We start from the raw sequence: 19,167 nt of genomic DNA, 5'->3' as shown, positions 1-19,167 counted from the left end.
AGGTTGTTTGTGTAAATATAAAAAAGTGAAAGCAGTACAGAGGAAGACCAATAGATGCTGTGAGTGACATCTATTGGACAAAGAATGAACTGCATGGTAGAAGAGAAACTCAATGGAAAGAAAAGTGTGGAAAACATCTTCACAATGAAACTATTACTCTGTATTTAGCCCCAAACTTGTAGAATAAAGTAAACAAGGACCAAGACTCAAGAAATTAGAAACAAATTTCAGCCTTTATTGGAATGTTGCAAGGCATTAAATACACAAATCCCACTCATTTAATATTTTGGTATTTAATAATAACAAAAAAAAAGTTCTAGTCTAACAATACTGGTCTGACAGTCTCTTATTTCATCTTTATAACCTCAATAATTCCACTTCTTTTCCTTTCACTGCATCACAGAGGTGGACTCCTGACATCATATGAAGTAAAAGCAGATGTGAATTTAATGTCCTGTTTGGAGAATTGAAGGGCAGGCAGCAAAGACACATGTGGGGAATAACTGGAGAGGAAAAATGGAGAAAAACTGGAGGAAATACTGCGTAACAAAGCTGCACTGTGGAATAAAACAGTCTCTTTCTGGTATCTATTAATGTCACCCCTGATTTCCCAAGTTCTACATATAAAAAACTTTAGTATGAAATATAAACAAGCTCTTACTGTGATACAGACGCGTGCATTTGAAACTGAGGGAAGTAATGTAGAAATAAAAGGAGATAATAATATGTTCTCAAGTCGTCAATGATCTCCTGCCTGGACTTTAATAAACATAAATATATGTTCTGGTGTCGGGAAAGTACTCTCAATGCTTGCATCATCATCATTATCTACTAACACCACCATTATAATCATCATCTTTATCATCATCACTTCTCATATATCGCTCAACAGATCCAGAAGTGTTCCTAAAATTGTTTGGCTTGCAAACTTTTTCCCTCACTTTGAAAAGAAAAGAAAAAAAAAGAGCAGAAATAGAGAAAAATAAAGGAACATTCACAATAATTTTTCCTGCCGCTCTTAGTTTGGTGTGGCCTCTTTTCTTTTTTATTTTTCCTGTTAAAATTCTGGGTCACCTACTCGTCTCACACATCTGTGGCTGAACAAGTTATCAAAGAGCACAGAAGCACCATCATCCTCCAACTCCTGAGTCTGTGTGTCATTAACAAAGTCTAACTCCACCCACCCTTCCCCATATCGCAGCCCCCACCCGTCCACAGCTGTCAGACTCCAGAGTTAAGACATGACTCCGAACACGGGGTTGTGGCGACAGATGCTCGGTCCGATCTCTTCGTAGTCCTTTTTGGTATGGCAAACCTGGTAGAACTCAGGCTGTGGATGGATGCACACAGGAAGATAACAGTAATTAGTCTTTGTAGCGAGAGTGGCTAAAACTAATGATACCAATGGTGACACAACTCAATATGAGTCTTGTTTCATAGTGTTGGATAAATGATTTCTAATTATTTCTTAAGAAAATAGGTAAACATGTTCAGGCTTGTATGCTTTTATTCAGCTATAGACATAGTGGTGTCTAACAGAAGGAGTTGAAGTTGATTAGCTCCCTCTGCTGTTAAAAAGAGGTATTGCAATCCATCTTTCATCGCACAGCTTTAATTTGACCTACATGTACAGATTCTTGACCGATGTGTAAAGGTACATCTCTTCAATAAAAACTGAAAACACCAACACCTAAGGTTTTTGCACACTGAGTCAGTTTTTTTGGATGCCCTTTTTGGATCCATAATCCAAAAAAATGTCACGCAGACACCTTACACACTGTCTCCCATGCGTTTATTTTGTATATATATATGCAAAAATTTGCAGTACGAGAAAAATGGAATCATCAAGCAGAGATCAAGCAATCAATACTGAGCAGCGGCTGTCAGTATGTTTGAGGTATGCGCACGGGGGGCTCACACACACACAGGCACAGGCACACAGACACACCGTCACACACATGTACAGAAGTCTTCATCATTTAAACATCGATAAAAATGAAACCATCAAGCAATTGATCCTGAGCAGCAGCTTTCAGTACGCGGACACACTGTCACACACACACACATACACAAGTCTTCATTTATCATCTGAACATCACCTAAAATGTGTAGAGAAAAGATGTCAGAAAATTTCAAACTACCCAGGAAATGAGCAGGGCAAATGAAAAAAAAATGCAAAAAAAAAATCAAAATTGTTCCGAGAAAAATAATGACTGACAAAAGTTTCAGAATCTAGTGTGCAAGCAAGATTGACATATCATGGGATAGTTAAGTCATAAACTTTACTTTGAGTTTTCTCTTTAAAAACACCACACTCCATACAAAGGAATGCTTATTTGAGTTTCACATTTTGTGTTGGGCCTTATATACAAGTGTCAAATTCAGGGAGTTTTTGGGCATGTTTTTGTGAATAATGCGAGTCATTTGTGGAAAAAAAAAACAAAGATCCTGTTAATGTTTGTGAATTCATTTGAGACCTCAAGCCTTAATTAGCCTTTTCTGAATAAAGTGTCGGAGACCTTTGCTCCAAGTGGCATTTCCTGCTGGTAAAATTATCAGCTTTTCCCACACAAATAACTCATTAAGGGGGGATAATGACATGCCACAGCCCACAGAAGTCACTTCCTCTCAGACAAATAAAGACTGCCTCACATACTAGTCTTAAATATCTTAAAAGTAGAAATCATCACTTAAATAGTAACTTAATTCAGATAGAAATTTTTTAAAAGAAGGTTTGAAATACTTACAGTTGAGGCTAACATTGATCCACCAAACCAGACTGCATATCTCTGCATGTGATGAGTGATGACTTGGACATCGATTGGTTTGGGCTTAGGAGAGAAGACGGAGACAAGGTTATATTCATCAGAATGCTAATTGTCTACAAAACAGTCAGATGCATTGAGCTTCAGGGTGTTTCTGATTCAGTAGGGAGAATAATGATGAGGCTTTTTGATTACCAAGGGTCTAAAACATGTGGTTTTTGAAATCAGGGCTACACACACTAGTCACACACAGGTGAAGCCTTCAATGTTGAATCAATAACAGTAACAATGAGCCAAGGTGAATCATATACGTTGTAATTTGAGAGCTTCAATCAGCTTCATACTATATTGAAATTTACATTCAATAGCATTTGCTGTGTGAAAGGAAAAACCCTAAAGAAATGTCTTCTCGCTTACATTCTGACACAGACGTTGTGTTTAGTCGAGCTGTATTGATCTGTGCTGCATATTTTCTCTCACCTTGAGCTTGCCTCCACTCAGCTCCTCACTCATCTTCAGCCGGGCATCAACCGTCCTCTTTAAGTCTCGCTGTAGACGCCGCCCAAAGTCCCTGAACATGGTGGAGCCTCCTGACAGAACAATGTTCTGCAGGAGAGAAGGTGGCAGGGGTTACAGAGCTGCAGAGTAAGAAGCACTTAACACCTGTGACCCACGGCTGGCTGACAGCCAGACAGTCTGGGTAAACAGACGCATCCTGTGCGATGAGAAACAACTCTGTAGTGTTGAAGATAACTTAATAAACACGGTGATGAATCAATCTCACTCTCTGCTTCCATTTGTTTAAGTTTGATCAGAATTAGTTTTCAGCACAACCAACATCCAATAACAACAAGTCAGCACTTTTTGTTTTGAAATTCTACCAGTTCATGTGATTCTCATCTTAAAAAGTTTGTACGATTGCAGCTCATCAATAATGAGAATATGAGCTCACCTTATAGAGAGGACGTCTGACATCAATGGGGCAGTTCTGAATCACCTCGTCCACAACTTCAGAGATAGGCTGGGTGAAGTCTGGGTTGGCAAACTGGTACGGTGAGGAAAGCAAGAAGAAATGTTATGAAGTGTTTGCTGTGACTTTGATGAAAACACAGATTAGCTGATGGAGAGAGCACATTTTATCGCTGTTTCATAGAAGTATAGGGATTTAGAGGTCATTTGTTGAATCTAGGGGGACAGGGCTTTCTCTGTCGCAGCCCCCATCCTCTGGAGTGCTTAACCACTTCACATTTGCAACTGTCCCGACCTCCCCAATTTTAAAACACTCACCAAAATCCACCCTTTTAAAAACACTTTTAATGTGTGACTGTCTTTGAATGCACTTTGTTTTTCCCGTTCTGCTTCTTTTCATTCATGTGTTGTTAATGTGTGTTGCTTTATATGCTGTTTTTATCCACTGTAAAGTGTCTTTGAGTGCACTGTAAACCCAAAAGTTCAAATTACTCCATTTGATTAAGCTATGAAAACTTAAAATGTGTTATTAAGCTCAATTTACTCTAATGTCTGAGTTTTCAGTGTTGAAAATGATGATTTCTGAGTAAATTTAACTTTTGTTACGGTTCAAGTAAGCACAACTCAAAATTATTAGTTTGTGACTGTGATTTGTAACCATGAGTGAGGAGGGGACGCAGTCAATATGAGACCTTGCTGTACTTCTAGATGTGCAAAAGAGGCACAGGTTCTCTCTGCTACAAATTGTACGGGCTGTTTGTGCGTCACAGCATGGACCAGCTGTCTGTGCCCCTTGTGGCATATATCAGCTGTCCATGCTCTATGTGGTGTGGACTGACTGACTGACTTTTTACACTTAATTTTAAAATTGGACAAAATAGCATGATAGTCCAGTCAAAGTTTCATTTATAAATTTATTAACCATTAGACACACACTGCAAAAGTCACAAGACTTATCATGTATAAATATCGACCCTGTGCCATGGAGCACAGACCACCAGTCAGTGCTGTGGTGCACAGACAACCTGTACCCCCTGAAGAACAATATTTCAATGTACAGCAGGGTCTCATATCTACGGCCTTCCCTCTTCACTCACGGTTAATAAAGTTACGAAGTTAGAGCTGATTTTTGTTGTGACGACATTTGTAACCATGAGTGGGGAGGGAACGCTGTGGATATGAGACCCAGCTGTACTTTAAAATGTTATTTAATTTAGTTCATCAGATCAACTTTTTATCACTACATTTACTTAATTTATAAGGCAAATTTATTGATATCACAGCTTTCAATTTTGATTAAGGTCAACTTACTACCTTTTTTAACATTACTTAATATTTCAATTTGTAACAAATAAGCATCAGGTTTATTTGATTAATTACATTCTGTGGAATGATTTTCCATTATAATTGTAACTACTTAAGATGTTGAGTTAAATTAACTTATTTCATTACTTAGTTTTTTGAGGTAACTGATTTACAAGCATTTTTCAAGTAAACTCAGCTTATTCGGGTTTACAGAGTGCCAAGAAAAGCGCTTTAAATAAAATGTATCATTATTTTTATCCTTGTTTTTTTTAATAGTGCCCGATTTGACTGATGGAGGATGAAAATAAAATCAAACTCTTTGAGTTGTTGGTGGATTCTTGTGTCCTTTGATCCAATTACTGCCTCATCCAGATCAGATAAAGTACATTCACCACCAACCTCTGGGTGGAAGAAGATCTCAGGCCCCAGGAAGCGCTCGTAGCCCACATCGATGGTGAACTCCTTCTTGCTGATGGAGTTGATTCCTGTGTACTGCTTGATCCACTTGGAGCCATCTGTGTCGTATTTGTTGAACTCTTTGACTAGATCCGGGCACACATAGCTGAACCGTTCCTGGTGGTGGGAGCAAGAAGAGGTAAGGTAACGTCTCAGTTTAAAGAGAGAAAATCCTTGAGGTATAGCTAAATGAAAGGTTTAGAAGTTACAGTATCTGATCCTTGTATGCATCATGCTTCATCCTGTATTAATTTTCTCTGATGCGATGTCCCCTATTTATAACCTTTTTATCATCCTTCAAAGCTTCTTTTTCTTTGTTTTGCTTGATTTGGTTTGATAAATGTTCCCACTGCTCTAACAGCTTAGCAGTTACAGAAAAGGAATTAAATTACATGTTGCTTTGGTCATTGACATACAGAAATTGTATAAAACTATTAAATATTTCTTATCTCTCAGACAAACATATTCAACAGAAGAAACATTTACATAAGCTATCTGGACATTGCGTTGTTGAATGTTTGAACCTTGCAGCTCATGCATGACTCTGCCGGTATTTTCAATCAATGTGAATTAAGCAACAATTCAACAAGTCCTTTTTCATAAATCAGTGTTTGCAATTCAACAATGTGAACATTATTACATTGTCCACCTTGCTGGTGTTTTCTGCGGTTATTTACGCTGTAATGAAAATATTCAAAATTCAATTTAAAAGCGAACACAAATGTGGAGAGTAATTGATTTTTCTTATGTGCCTGTGAATATGAATGAGCAGGACATAACAGAACGCTGTATTCAGAGGAGATGTCATTAGTTTGATTTGTAGGGAACCTGCTCCATGCTGTGGGCCAAACAGCAGAACGGTGGAATTAATATTTGCAGACACGTGTGGCAACATGCACACCTCACATCCCTCCCAAAGCTAATGCTCATTATTAGAATTCACGTTATTCTCCGTTTGTTTGTCTCCAAGTGATGAGAATGGTCCTTGACATCCAGAACGGAGTCTGTTATAACAAGCTGTTTAATAAACATGGAGGAGTTCTGGAGAATTGATGTGAGTCAATAAATACATCGACTTAAGGAGAAAGCAACAAGAGGATATTCAAATCAGACATTTACATAAAGCACTGTCAATTTGGGAGCTGCTAAAAGGAAAAAAAATATATTTGGTGAGACAGAGCCTTAAATGCTTTTTTTTGTTCCTCCTCTGTAAGTCTGGGTTGTCAAATAGTGTGAATACAATCCTCTTGCGGGGGTTGATGACAGTTTGGGAAACTGTGTAATTGTAAGAAACTGAAGAAAAAAAACACAAAACAAAGGCAGAAGGTTTGAAGGACACACACTGCATGAAACAGGCAGAGCAACTGTGCCACCTGGTGTCCTCATAGAGAAAAACAATCAATTGAAGCGTAAGACCAAAACATCCAACTTTGTTTCCATCAACCCTTTACGCTCAGGCCTAAAGTTCAGTTGAAGTGTGAATTGTCGGAGTTTGTGGCAAAGTTTCTCATGTTTAATCTGTGTGGAATGTGACGATATTTACACATGAAAAGTCGTTTTATGCCTTTACTTGCGGAGCAGCTTCAAAGTCTCCCAATTAAAGGACTTTAGGGTTTAAAGGGTTAACAAGCTTATTAAATCAACTCTAACTTGATGAAGGAAAAAATGCTTTCACAGAAAAATTATTCTTCATTAGCTGTTATGCATTTTATCAAGGCCATGGGGGTTGCACTGTGTTTGAAAAGCCTGCAAAAAGTAAAAGACCAGCTGCAGCAACAATTGACTTCCCTCATTTCAAAGCTTTCCTCAGTAATGCTTTGTGACACAATACAAACTGTTTATAGAATGCAGATGCGAAGAAAACCCAGTAAATGGAGTGTTTGGGGGAATTTAAAACCCAAACTGTGCCTTTTAATCATTTAGTTTAGGGTCTATTTTTGAAACTGATTGTCAAACTCTTATTTACCAACCTTTACTGCCTTTGCCGTCTCCAGGGACTGCTCCGGTGGGATGCCCACCTCCCTCTCCCTCAGGAGCTGCTGGGTAAAGTAGGTGATGTCTCGTCCTGCGATGGGGATGTGCTTTATACAGCTGCCAATTACATAACCTTCAGCCTGTGAGGAAGACGAGTGGATAAATGAAGAGATACAGTCATATTAAAAAGCTGCACATTTTTCCATCAGCTCTTCATCCTGCAGGGCCCCCTCTGTGTCCTCAAACTGTTGTGTTTGGCTCAGCCATTGCACACATTCAGCAGTAGCTACAGACATGCTGATTCAGTCACTCAGCCACTAAATATATTCTGCAAGCACATTTCCTAAAACTGAGTAAGTCCTTCCAGCCTCTGAAACAACATGGCCTACTTTTAAACTTCAGGACTATCCCATTACTGTGTTTGCAGCTGTTCGGAAGAGAGTTTTTAAAAGGGAGAAACCTTGATTGTTCTCCAAAACTGTATAAAGAAACAGGAAACCAATTCTTTAAAAAGGGCTGTTGCATACTGTGGTTTCTAATAATGAATAAAAAAAGAGTTACTCATGCACAGCCTGGAGCGACAACTAAGTTTTCTGTTGGAGCACAAACTGGCTGACTGTTTACTAGAGCGAAAACCACTGTCACATTGTTACGAGGCTATCTGAGTTAAGCTGTGTTTATCAGTTTCTCAAAGTGCTAAATGGAATGAGTAAAAGATGACCCCAAATAAATAAAAAACAACAAGAAAACTATGTGTCAGAAAAACAACAAAGCTAACTTCTTTAAAGGGGCCAGACCACATTGATATACGGCACATCTAGGTTTCTAATGATAACACCATGCTGGCTGACTAAGTTTAGCAGTGAGAAGAGCTAAAACAGAGATCTGTGTTTTTCTCTGCTAAAATGATTTCTGTGACTAATTTTGTAGTGATGGTGGACACAGGAGCCCAACTGTCAGAGTAAAAAAGGACAGAAGAGCTGAAGAAAGCTTAACGGGGGAGTGATACAGCCCGAGCTAACGGCTAATTAGCCTTTGGCTCCAGCTGTATCACTCTTTAACACAGGGGCGAAACTGTTTGTGCTAACGTCCACATTGCAGCAGTTATTCTGCAGTGGTCTGTTCAAACTTGAGAGTCTATCAATAAAATGAAGAGTGAGGTTATGCTCGTTCTACTTGGTAGATGAATGGCAGGACATAGCTAACTAGGACATGTCTTTCAGGAACCGGGCTGAGGATAGCATACATACATATAGCCAGTTCTACGTTTGCCGTTTGCTGTACGTAACTGTACAGATGAATACCTTACCTCCCATGCTATAGCCAGTAAAAAGTTGTCTTTAACCAAGAAATATTGTTTTGACCCGATCTCTATTTAATCCCAAAACAAACACACGCCTCACTAAATGTGATCAAGGACAGTGTGCGGAGACTCCAAACCACAAGGTGGCGAGGGAATGTTATTAAAACAGATCCTCCTCATAGCATCTTTCGAGAAAACCTCAGTTTAAAGGTAGAGACAGTTTCCTATAATATGAATAAATTAACATCAGCTCATCTAGGAAACTCACCACAGGGATAACGTGAGTGACACCGTCTCCACTGTCAATGACGGTTCCTGTCAGCGTCCTCTCTCCCACCTGTCTGGACGTCCAGGAGGCAGCTAGAGCGAGCACAGCCTAGTAAAACACAAACACACACAAAAAGATGTCACATTAAGGAGCAGTGTGCTCATACCTGAGGTGTTATAAGAAGACTGATTTTAAAGTAACTTTTGAGTACAGTTAAGATAAATATATGAAGAAATCAAATCTGTTTCATGTAGTGAACAAACCCAATCACACAGATCATTTCACCTGCACGGCAATATACAGTCCTGGTACATTGAAGGACTCAAACATGATCTCAGCTGTGTACTCTCGGTTCTCCGGCGTGTTCAGAGGTGGCTCAGTCTGCAGAGGACAAATACCACAATGTTACATTTTGGAGAAGAAAGCAGAACATTCTGAGTTTTCCATCCTCTAGCGATCATGTTTTTTTAAGCACCGTCTTACCAGGAGGAAATAATGGTCCTCAGGTTCAGCCCTCAGGTACTTGAAGATTATCTGCTCCATGAAACGCTCCATCAAGTCCCAGTCCTCCACAATCCCATGACGGATCGGCCACTGTTGGAGAGTTCAGCTCATTAGAGCAAAGCATGCGAGGTTTCAATAGGATTCAACTGGTGCTGTGAGGAAACACCATCTTTCACTTTCTTTGGTCATCTATGGCAAATATTACGCTCACAGCTAATTTATTTAAAGCTGAAATCACCGTTAGTTCATGAGCAAAGCTTGACATATTTTCTGAAAACTCCCACACAAAAAAGTTGAGGGCAGAGAATCAGACCTGAACTGTGGCTTCAACTTAAGACAGTGATACTGTTTGAAAAATACCAGCTATCTGTCATTTCACATTCAGTGTTCACAAGAAATGCTGTAAGGTTAATGGGATTACATCGTGATCGTTTCTCGCGGCAACGATATGTCAGGAGTCTCTTAATGCACAGCAGAGACGAGGAACACATTAGCACTCTAAAGGAAATGAAACAAATCAAACTTGGTAATTGCTTTGCCAGTCACATCTGTGGGTGTGTTAAGTCGCCAGGGTCACGTACTTTAGTGGAATATGTGGGTTTGTCTACTGCTTCGTCTCCGATGTAGAAATCCAAGTCATCCACCCCCTTCATCATCCTCCGCTGGGCCTGGTCCCCGACCTTGGCTGACTCTTTGATGGCGATACCTGACGAGAAAAAAGAGAACTTAATAGAGAGGAAGGGAAAGATGAACAGCAGATGTGTTTGTTGGGGGAAAAAACTGCAATATCTTTTGTCAAGTACGTTACATAAACTGGTATTATCTGACAGTCCACATCAACGCAACCCAACAAACACTGTTTCTGCTTAAAAACAGTGGATACATGGTCTATTCTGGCAACACTGGCAGCACATTTAAAGACCAACAGAGATGTCAATGTTGACTTTTTAAGGTAGAGCCAGGAGCAAGAAAACAACAAAAAATACACAGCAGATACTAAAAACTGGAGGAGTTGGCAGGACATGATGTCTTCGATTTTTAAGGACCAAGATGGAACCCTCAAATTTTCTCAGGCTTTGAAAAGAATCTGGTTACCCTTCGAGAGGCAGCATTGTCGAATTATACTCTGTAATAAATTATATATATTGCAACAAAGACAACTGTGAAGATTTTTTGCCTAAATTTCCGGCCTTTTTACCAGTCATGAAACGTGTTTTACTCATTATTGGAGGATTAAAAGTTAAAGAGACCCAAGAGGCGTTTCAGGAAAAATCCAGATAAACAGCCAAAGGAAATGCTATTTGCTTTAAAAAGACAGCCATATAGAAGGTAAACAGACAGAAGAGCTATTTTCTCTTATCATAATGCATCATGGTACTTGTTGCCATGGCCACTGGCCTGCTTGGCTGGTGCAACTGGAATCCGACACACAGTGAAATACTCACATGATGGAACGATGAACTGTGGCTCTGTGTTCCCTGCATACCCCAGTTTGGTGTAACTGCAAAACAAAAGCACAACACTTTATCTTTTTATGTTACACTTTCACTCAATGTAAGGGAAACTTTGGGCTACAATCTCCTTCAACATCATTTTGATCAATGCCGTCTCTGTCCGTGGGCAGGTTGGTGGAGCGCCAAAAGCAGCAGCAGTAGCAGCAGCTCTGGAGTTTGCAAATGGGAAGCCATGAAATAGAGCCATTCATGTCAGATGGGCAAACTGAAAACTATTCGGGTATGGAGGGAGAAAAAAAATATCTAAACTAACCGTGCTCAGTGTAAACTGGCTGTGACCTCAACACTGCTGTGTGATTTATTGCATTCTTTTCGACTGAAGTAAAACCAAAGGGGAAGTGTTACGGGTAAAAGCGCCATGGAAAATGTTAAGAATCCAGACAGATACGCATTAGTTTCAGGTTTAAGGACTATTCTGGTGTTTTCACACCTTTGACATTTTTTTTACTTTTGAAAAAAAATCACTTTCTATGATTGAGCAGTAGAGCAGCAACTTCTGTGTTCTTCAACATGAAGTATTAGCTGTTGTTTGTTGATTCTGGCGGATTTGAAAAATACAACAAACCAGTTTACAGCTCCAAAATTAAACTACACACCCAACCCTTACAAATTTGGGATTATCGTCAAATATTTCAACAAACAACCCGAGGTAATCTAGTGGATGTTCTGTCATCTGTCTGTTGCATCAGTTACATCCAGCCTTGAAGCTATCTGCTTGAGCAATCTACCAGAGCAATTCAAAAACTTGGTGTGACAATTTATTTTGGATTCAACAACATGCAAAAATGTAGCCAAGGGTTAACAATCCCCTTCTCCTCCCTGAAACATTAAAGATTTCAGACTCAACAGCCTGGTCTACGCTCTGTGCAAATGGTTTTTATTTTTTAAGGCACATGCTAACCAGATGTGATCCTGACTCGGGTTGCCCCAGACAAGACTCCCAAACTTCCTGCACACGCAGCCCAAGGGACTGATAGAGGACACTGTTACAGGCTGCCAAAGCTCTGTGGGCATAATAGGCCACATCCTGGTCAAAACAGTGGCTCTTTGATTTTTATTTAAAAGAAGAAAGAAAAGCTTGACGAGTAGTTTTTCAAATAAAGGAGTTTTGTGCAGTATGGGGTGCAAACTTTGGTCTTGAAAATGAGATTTAGGGTAAAAAAACAAACTCTAACACTCACATGAATAACTACTCATTCTTAACACCAAAGAAATTGTATATTTTCTCGTACAAAGGTCTTGGTTTGCTTATACAGAACAAAGCAGATGTATTAGATGAGGACAGAACTTGGTCACGTTACTCCAAAGAGGGTTTTACTGGTGGTGATCACTGCAAAACACTGACGCTGACTGTAACAAAATGTGCTCTGAACACCTTCATACCACAGAGCAGTCTCAGCTTGTCTGCATCTACCTGCCTCGACAGGCTGGAAATAAGCTGCAGCTGAAGTGAAGATCTCAAGTCCAGTGAACGATCTGTTTTGCTGTAACTTTGTTGCAGGTTATTTACAGAGTTATCAAATTAAAGCATTTGCTCAAAACAGATGACTCACTGGAACATCTGAGTCTTCTGTACAACCTTTAAAACATTGGTTAGAGATATTTTTCTGCAAAAAAGAAACTAAACATTGCTTTTCTGTTTCTTTCATTACATGCATGAGCACTGCTCTAATAATAGCAGTGAGGCTGCTTATGTAGCGTAAAGGGAAGTGGAGTTGTCATTATTTGGTCATCATTAGCATGACTCAGAGACAGTGGTCTAAGTTCTTCGACATCTGCAAATAGCTTTTTCTGCCATGCATGTCAAAGTTTCCACATAAAATACCTCATCATACAAACCCCACCTCTGCCTGTGAGAACTATGACTAAGCGTTATTTTCACAAATAAAAAACCTTACAGCTATTGATATTTGAACATATGTGCTCTGACTTAAAGGCTTGGCCAGAGAGTAGAAGCCATCTGCTTTACAGTGAAGGCTCGTACTTACTCTCAGTCTACTGTTTGCAGGTCAGAAGCTGCACACTGGTTAACAGCCCGTGTGCTGTTAAAAGAGGAGGAGGAGGGTGGGGGGTGAATGGTGAGGAATGCAATGTGAAGAGTGAGTAGTTCAAGCCTCTACATGCAAGCAATGTAAGCCACATCCAGCCCCCAAAACCTACATGCTCATTAGTTTCATTTCAGCAATTAAGAATGGTAAAGACAAAAAAAACGATCAAAAAAGGAAAAAAAAAACGTGTGGGGAAAAATAGAAAAAATGTGTAAACCAGACACCTATACTACCTGAGAGTCAAAGCAGGAAGACATAGACAAAAATCAATACAAATACAGCTGGAGGTTGAGCTTGGAGAATATTTTGCATTATTTGTTTGTCCTCAAAAAAAAAAAAAAAAAATCCCACTCGAATAGACCATAGACAGTGTAATATAATTGTAACCTTTTGACAAGCAATATCATTTTTGCTTGGCTATGAAGAGAAATCAGAGAAGTTAATCAAAAAAGCATGCTCGGATGCCGAGAAACGACCATATATGGACTAAAAAGCGTGAATGAGGAAGTGCAGCTGTATTAGGAAGTTGTACTGAGCATGCGCAAATCTGGACGAACCAGTAAATTGATATATGAATTGCACACACTAAAGCTGATATCGTATCGCACAGAATCTAGTAATTAAACCAGCAACACTTGATTAGCCAATGAGACAAATACAAATGAAACCAGCTGTGGACGTCTTCATCAGACATGTTTCTGTCTTGCAGCAGCAGACACCACTTAAATTCCTCCATCACAAAAACATCAACTGGAAAAAGACAACATGGCAATGATTTCAACTGGCAAGCAAACCAAAAGCAGACTCTAAATTTAAACGTGTCTGAGAAATTTACAGTTTCTAATAAGATCTGTCTGGAAAAGATCACCGATGTTGTGGCTTAAATGGTGACCCTGTTAAATGCTGACTTTACAGCATCGATAGCAAAACGCACCCTGCAACTACAACCGGCTCATTTAACAGCTATGAGTCCCCCGTTAGGTCACTCTACAAACCGAAACACGGAGAGTGTAACATGCTAAACCAAGCTACTCTTTAGCATATTAGCTGTATGGTTCACTGTCTACAAAGAGACAGACACACACCCAGTTGATGCTGCTGCTGACACTGTCAGTCGCTAACCGTGCTCAGCCTCTCGGTGACACCCGAGCCCCCTTTCTGCACGGCGGTCCAATTTGAAAAGCTTACCCTGTGCCGCAGTCGACAACACACGCCGGTAACCGTCCAGCCATCTCGCCCAGGTCCCTGTTGTTTGGAGGGGGTTATATTTGAAGGTTAGCGGGCTGTTGTGGCTGGGGGAATCTGGCGAGGCGTCCACAGGCGGAACCCTGAGCCCGCACAGTGCAGTTTCCACTTCCGCACTCAGCTCCTGGCAGGCAGGGAGAGGCAAGATGGCGGACACCGGGTCGAGTGACACACAAGCACCACCGATGTCAATTATACTTATGTTAAAATGCTGAGTCAGTGTTTCAACATAAATTCAACATAAATTGCTCTCCTGTGACTTTATTCTTTTTCTTATTATTCTTCCGTTCCGTTTTTTGGTTCATTATAAAACTTCAAATTTTGTTGGATTTTCACTATTCAAATTTTAAAGTATTCAGCCTCTCCTGGAGATGTTTTTTTTTTTTTTTTTTTTTTTACCGTTTTTACAAAAAAAAAAAAAAAAAAAAAAAAAAAAAAAAAAGATGATTCCACTCAATATTTCATTTTGTTAGTGGGCGGGGCTTTGAAGCACGACCGTGATGTGCCCTTCACAATAAAACTCCTCTGGCAGGCTTGGAAATGAAATGTCCCAGTGATCCATACATGGATGATGATACTTAGATGATACTTTCCATGTTGGCCATGATACTTCATTTTTTTAATCTCGAATCATGAAAAACATATAAACTGTTTCACATTATATACATACATACATACATACATACATACATACATACATATATATATATATATATATATATATATATATATATATATATATATATATATATATATATATATATATATATATATATATATATATAGCCCCACCCACTAACAAAAGGAAAAATTGAGTGGAATCGTCATTTATTTTGTAAATACTGTAAAAACCAAAAAGGGCCCTTTTTTCTTTTTTTTTTGTCTTTTGTGCAAAATACAAAAACGGAAAAACAAGCCATTTCCTGTTTTTTTTTTTCGTTTTTTGTACAAAACGGAAAAACAGCTTGGTTTCTTGTTTCTGTTCGTGTCTTTTATACCCAGGAAACAGACTGATAAAACGTACCTTGGTCATTGATGACATCCTGCCTTATATTTTCACCTTCTTGCTCTTTGAGCCCGTTGATCCAGAGGTTCCACCTTCTTTAATATCTTTCGACATCTTTGACTCTCTCAAGCAGCTCATTGTTTTCCCGGGATAACGCTGTCAGCGCACTTTCCATGTTGGCCTTTTTTTTTTTTACAATCTTATATTTCTGTCACTCGGACTGAATGTGAGTGGAGCCAGGTGACAAAAATATTAATTACTGTTAATTTCGAGATTTTAGTCTCTTCTTGGCTCTCTCTCCTGTCATATTTTACAATTCCTGATAAAAATACACAAGAACGGCAGCTGTCAATCATCATTAACGTGAAATAAAGCCTATTTTTTTAACATCTTGTAAATAATGAAAATTAAACTTTTCACAATAAAGAGGACCTGATTACAAGCCCAATATTATCTTCAAATCACCACAACAACAGGATGTGAGAAACATTTGAACAAGGTGAAGTCATTTTTTTAAAGTTTGAGCACAGCTCATCTGGAAAGGCTGGGGAGATGGATTGTTTTTTTCACCTATACTGGAGCCAGCCACCAGGGAAGTTTTTTTTGTGGCGACCTCGAGCAAAATGATGTCCACTTTATTACAGTCCATGAATCCCTCAATCACGCTTTTTTCCTCCTTTTTTTATTTTTATTTTATGGAACACTCTTGATTATGTAAAAATATAACTATTAACATTACAGAACAGTAATAGTACAAAGCTGTCAAGGGTGAACAGCTGCCATGACAATATTTAACAGTACAATAACTTTGAAAAATATAAATAAAGAGAGTGTTTTAAAGTGCATTTAGTGCGCATTGGACTTAGTACAGCAACAAAAGTAGAAATAATAACAATAACAAATAAATGAAATAGAAAAACCATGAATCAAAAGGAAACAAGGGCATATCATCTCTTAACTCTAAATCATTGGGGAAGCTTCTTCAAATTTTCTTAAATTGTTAGAGCCATTTTTCATTTTACTTATTATAAAGACTTGACACACAATTTAAATTAATTAAAAAAGAAGGTAATGTCTATTTCTTTGTTTAAAGAATTTAGCTTGAGGTATTGCTTTTTGTAGTTTATCAAAAGCTTTTTTCAGCACCAAGATTATCCATCTAGTTAACCACAGACCAAATACCTCTCTGAACCCAATCTCCAGGAAATAAAGATATTTTTCTATACAGTATATATCTATTATTCCAGAGTACAGTGGAGTAGAATGAGAAGTTATGGACATAGATAAATCCAGCCTAGAATTGATAAATCTCTTTGGAGCCATATATGCAACTTTGCTACACATTCTTTTAGTTTGTTTGCAACGTTCAGCTATTGGTTTAGTTTTGGGTCCTAGGTGAGGTAAATTTCCAGGTATTTGATTTCTTATCTGATGGAAATGTTACAAATATCCTGGAGTGGTGTGTCATATATGGCAAATATTTTGTATTGTCACAACTTTAAAGTTAACCCAAAAGCACTGGAGAACTATTTTATTTTTTAATAGTTAAAGGAATCTGATTTTTGTCTTTTAAGAAAATGGTAGTGTCATATGCTAACTGGCTTATGATAATATCCATACCTAACACATTTTGTTTCTTAATGTCACTACCATTTTTAAGGTGAGTTGCTGGCATTTCAGCAGCTAATAAAAATAAATATGGTGAGATCCTTTTGGGTTTCCTACATTTACCTTAAAACTGGGAGTAGTGCCATTTGGCAATATGACACAACTGCTGTCATCTTGATACAGACCCTAGGTTTGGAGACAATTACTAAAAATATCAGTTGCAGGATGTTTTGACTCTTCAGGCATGGCGGCCTTGCCAAGTCTCCCACCAACTCTTAGTACAACGTCTTTTAGCCTGGGGTTCAGCTTTTAAATGTGGCTGTTTCTTTTCACACTTTCTTCCTGCTGAAGATTGTAAATCTCTTCTGGGAACTAGCCCTCCATGTTGTCAGTGGTTGGCAATGAAGTCTGACTCTAAGAGAAGCTTCTGTAAAAACACACAGAAACATAATCATAAAGTTGACTGTATGTAGCTCATGTGATGCTTCTGTTTTAAAGCAGATTGAAGATTTGCTCTGCAACTGAAAATGGTTCTGGAAAAATCAGGGTCCAGTTGTTCAAAAGGTTTCATCTAATTATCCAGAAACTTTACTCCAAACTCTCATGATCTGCCACACTTTAATAACGTTGGATAAATTAAATCTAATTCACATACGGACTTCAAAGATAAAAAGAGACAACTGCCAGTAAGTGATAATAAAACAAATCAATTTCATTCAAACACACAATCCTATCAAATAAAAAGAAAGAAAGAACTCATGTTACTTAAAAGTGTTGTCTTTGACTAAATCAGGCACTGCTCTGTATTAAGTTTAAAAAAAAAAAAAAAAAAAAAAAACAGATGAACACCACAAGTTATAAAAAGCAACATAAGTGTTAATCAAGGGCATGTTTTATCCGAAGAACAGAAAGTCTCTAACATGATATTTCTTCAGATTTTTGCTGCTACATGATTCCTGCCCAGTCCCTGGTCTGTGCTTCACTTCAGACTGCACCTGCTTGATGCGCTATCAAAAAACTGACCAGCAGATGGCAGCAGAAACTTTTCAAGATGTTTTCATCCAAACTTATTAAGGTTAGTTTTTTACACATTAACCTTACAACTTTTGTTGCTGACTGGACCCAGAAATATTACAATGTTTAATTTATAATAGTCTTATGACTTTAAGGGTTAAATATAGAGGTTAATTATGTATTACAGAATAATATACTATATCCCATAATTACAACATGTGAAATTAAAATAGTCGTTATGTAGCCATGATGTTTACAAATCATATATGGTACTTTGTATCAAACTGCAGCTTCTCACTTTCTTCACCACGTGTTTGTTTTGCTGTTGTTGACTGTTCTTGTTCTGACTTTGTTTCTGATGTGGCTATTCAAATAAAACTTGGAAATATGAATGCCGTGTGAGCTTTCTCCTACCTTTGTTAACACAACACATGTAACAAGCTTTTCAACACAGGTGGCCTGTCTTAGTTGAAAGCCCACTCACCACGACAAGGTGCAGGCCATGAGTGGGGACACAGGACAAGACATACTTGGCGAACAGGACAAACTCTGACGAGACAAACATACAAGTACATATAAAGTGGATAGAAATGACAAACAAACAAATACAAATAAAGTGGAAAGAACATAAAAACACAAATAAAGGGAAACTGAAGTTTTCTGGAATGAAGAGAAAACGTAAAACATGGATTAATAGGACATAACATTTTTACAGGATTAAATATCAACTAAAGCAATGCACACACTTAAAACATTTTACTGAAAATTAATAAACTTTGAACATAAGAACCAAGTTAAACATATCAAAAGTTTTGTGACAGAATAGTGGAACTAAGGCAGCATTTAGAAGCCTAGAATTCTGGAATAAAACAATTAAGTATTTACAAAACAATAATAAAACTCATCAATGTATTTACATTACACTGCAGCAAAAAGTTAATGTACTAAGGATTGTAACATTTATTAAATATGCAAAGTAAAAACTAGAAAGAGAGAGCCTCATTCATCATGAAGTTCATCCTATCTAGTGCTACCTTTCATAAATGAAGTTGCTCCTTCAGATGTCCCTTTGGTCCCAGAATCATGCTGAAACCTCAGTGGTCATCCATCTGCTTGGCACTCTGGTGTGTATTCGCAGGAACTGTCTCAGCTTTCGCAAACCGTTGGAATTTTTCAGATTGTGCAAAC

At 38.4% G+C, this 19,167-nt stretch overlaps 1 protein-coding gene across 1 annotated transcript; it reads right to left on the bottom strand.

Annotated features, from left to right (window-relative positions):
• Positions 1-232: 232 nt before the first annotated feature.
• On the bottom strand, positions 233-14,521 carry LOC141808568 (actin-related protein 3-like). Its single transcript, XM_074695228.1, has 12 exons — positions 14,295-14,521; positions 10,990-11,045; positions 10,126-10,250; positions 9,524-9,634; positions 9,326-9,421; positions 9,041-9,148; positions 7,466-7,609; positions 5,439-5,612; positions 3,718-3,810; positions 3,246-3,371; positions 2,748-2,831; positions 233-1,330 (listed from the first exon to the last, which is right to left on the bottom strand). The coding sequence occupies exons 1-12, from the start codon at positions 14,336-14,338 to the stop codon at positions 1,235-1,237; spliced, it is 1,257 nt and encodes a 418-aa protein (XP_074551329.1). The 5' UTR covers positions 14,339-14,521; the 3' UTR covers positions 233-1,234.
• Between the last annotated feature and the right edge of the window lie 4,646 nt (positions 14,522-19,167).

The sequence above is a fragment of the Halichoeres trimaculatus genome, unplaced genomic scaffold (genome assembly GCF_033239565.1).
Source record: "Halichoeres trimaculatus isolate MK-OKI-2021-1 unplaced genomic scaffold, fHalTri1.1 fHalTri1_scaffold_19, whole genome shotgun sequence".
NCBI lineage: Eukaryota > Metazoa > Chordata > Actinopteri > Labriformes > Labridae > Halichoeres > Halichoeres trimaculatus.
The sequence above is the reverse complement of the archived record's forward strand: the minus strand, read 5'-3'. Positions and strand labels throughout refer to the sequence as shown.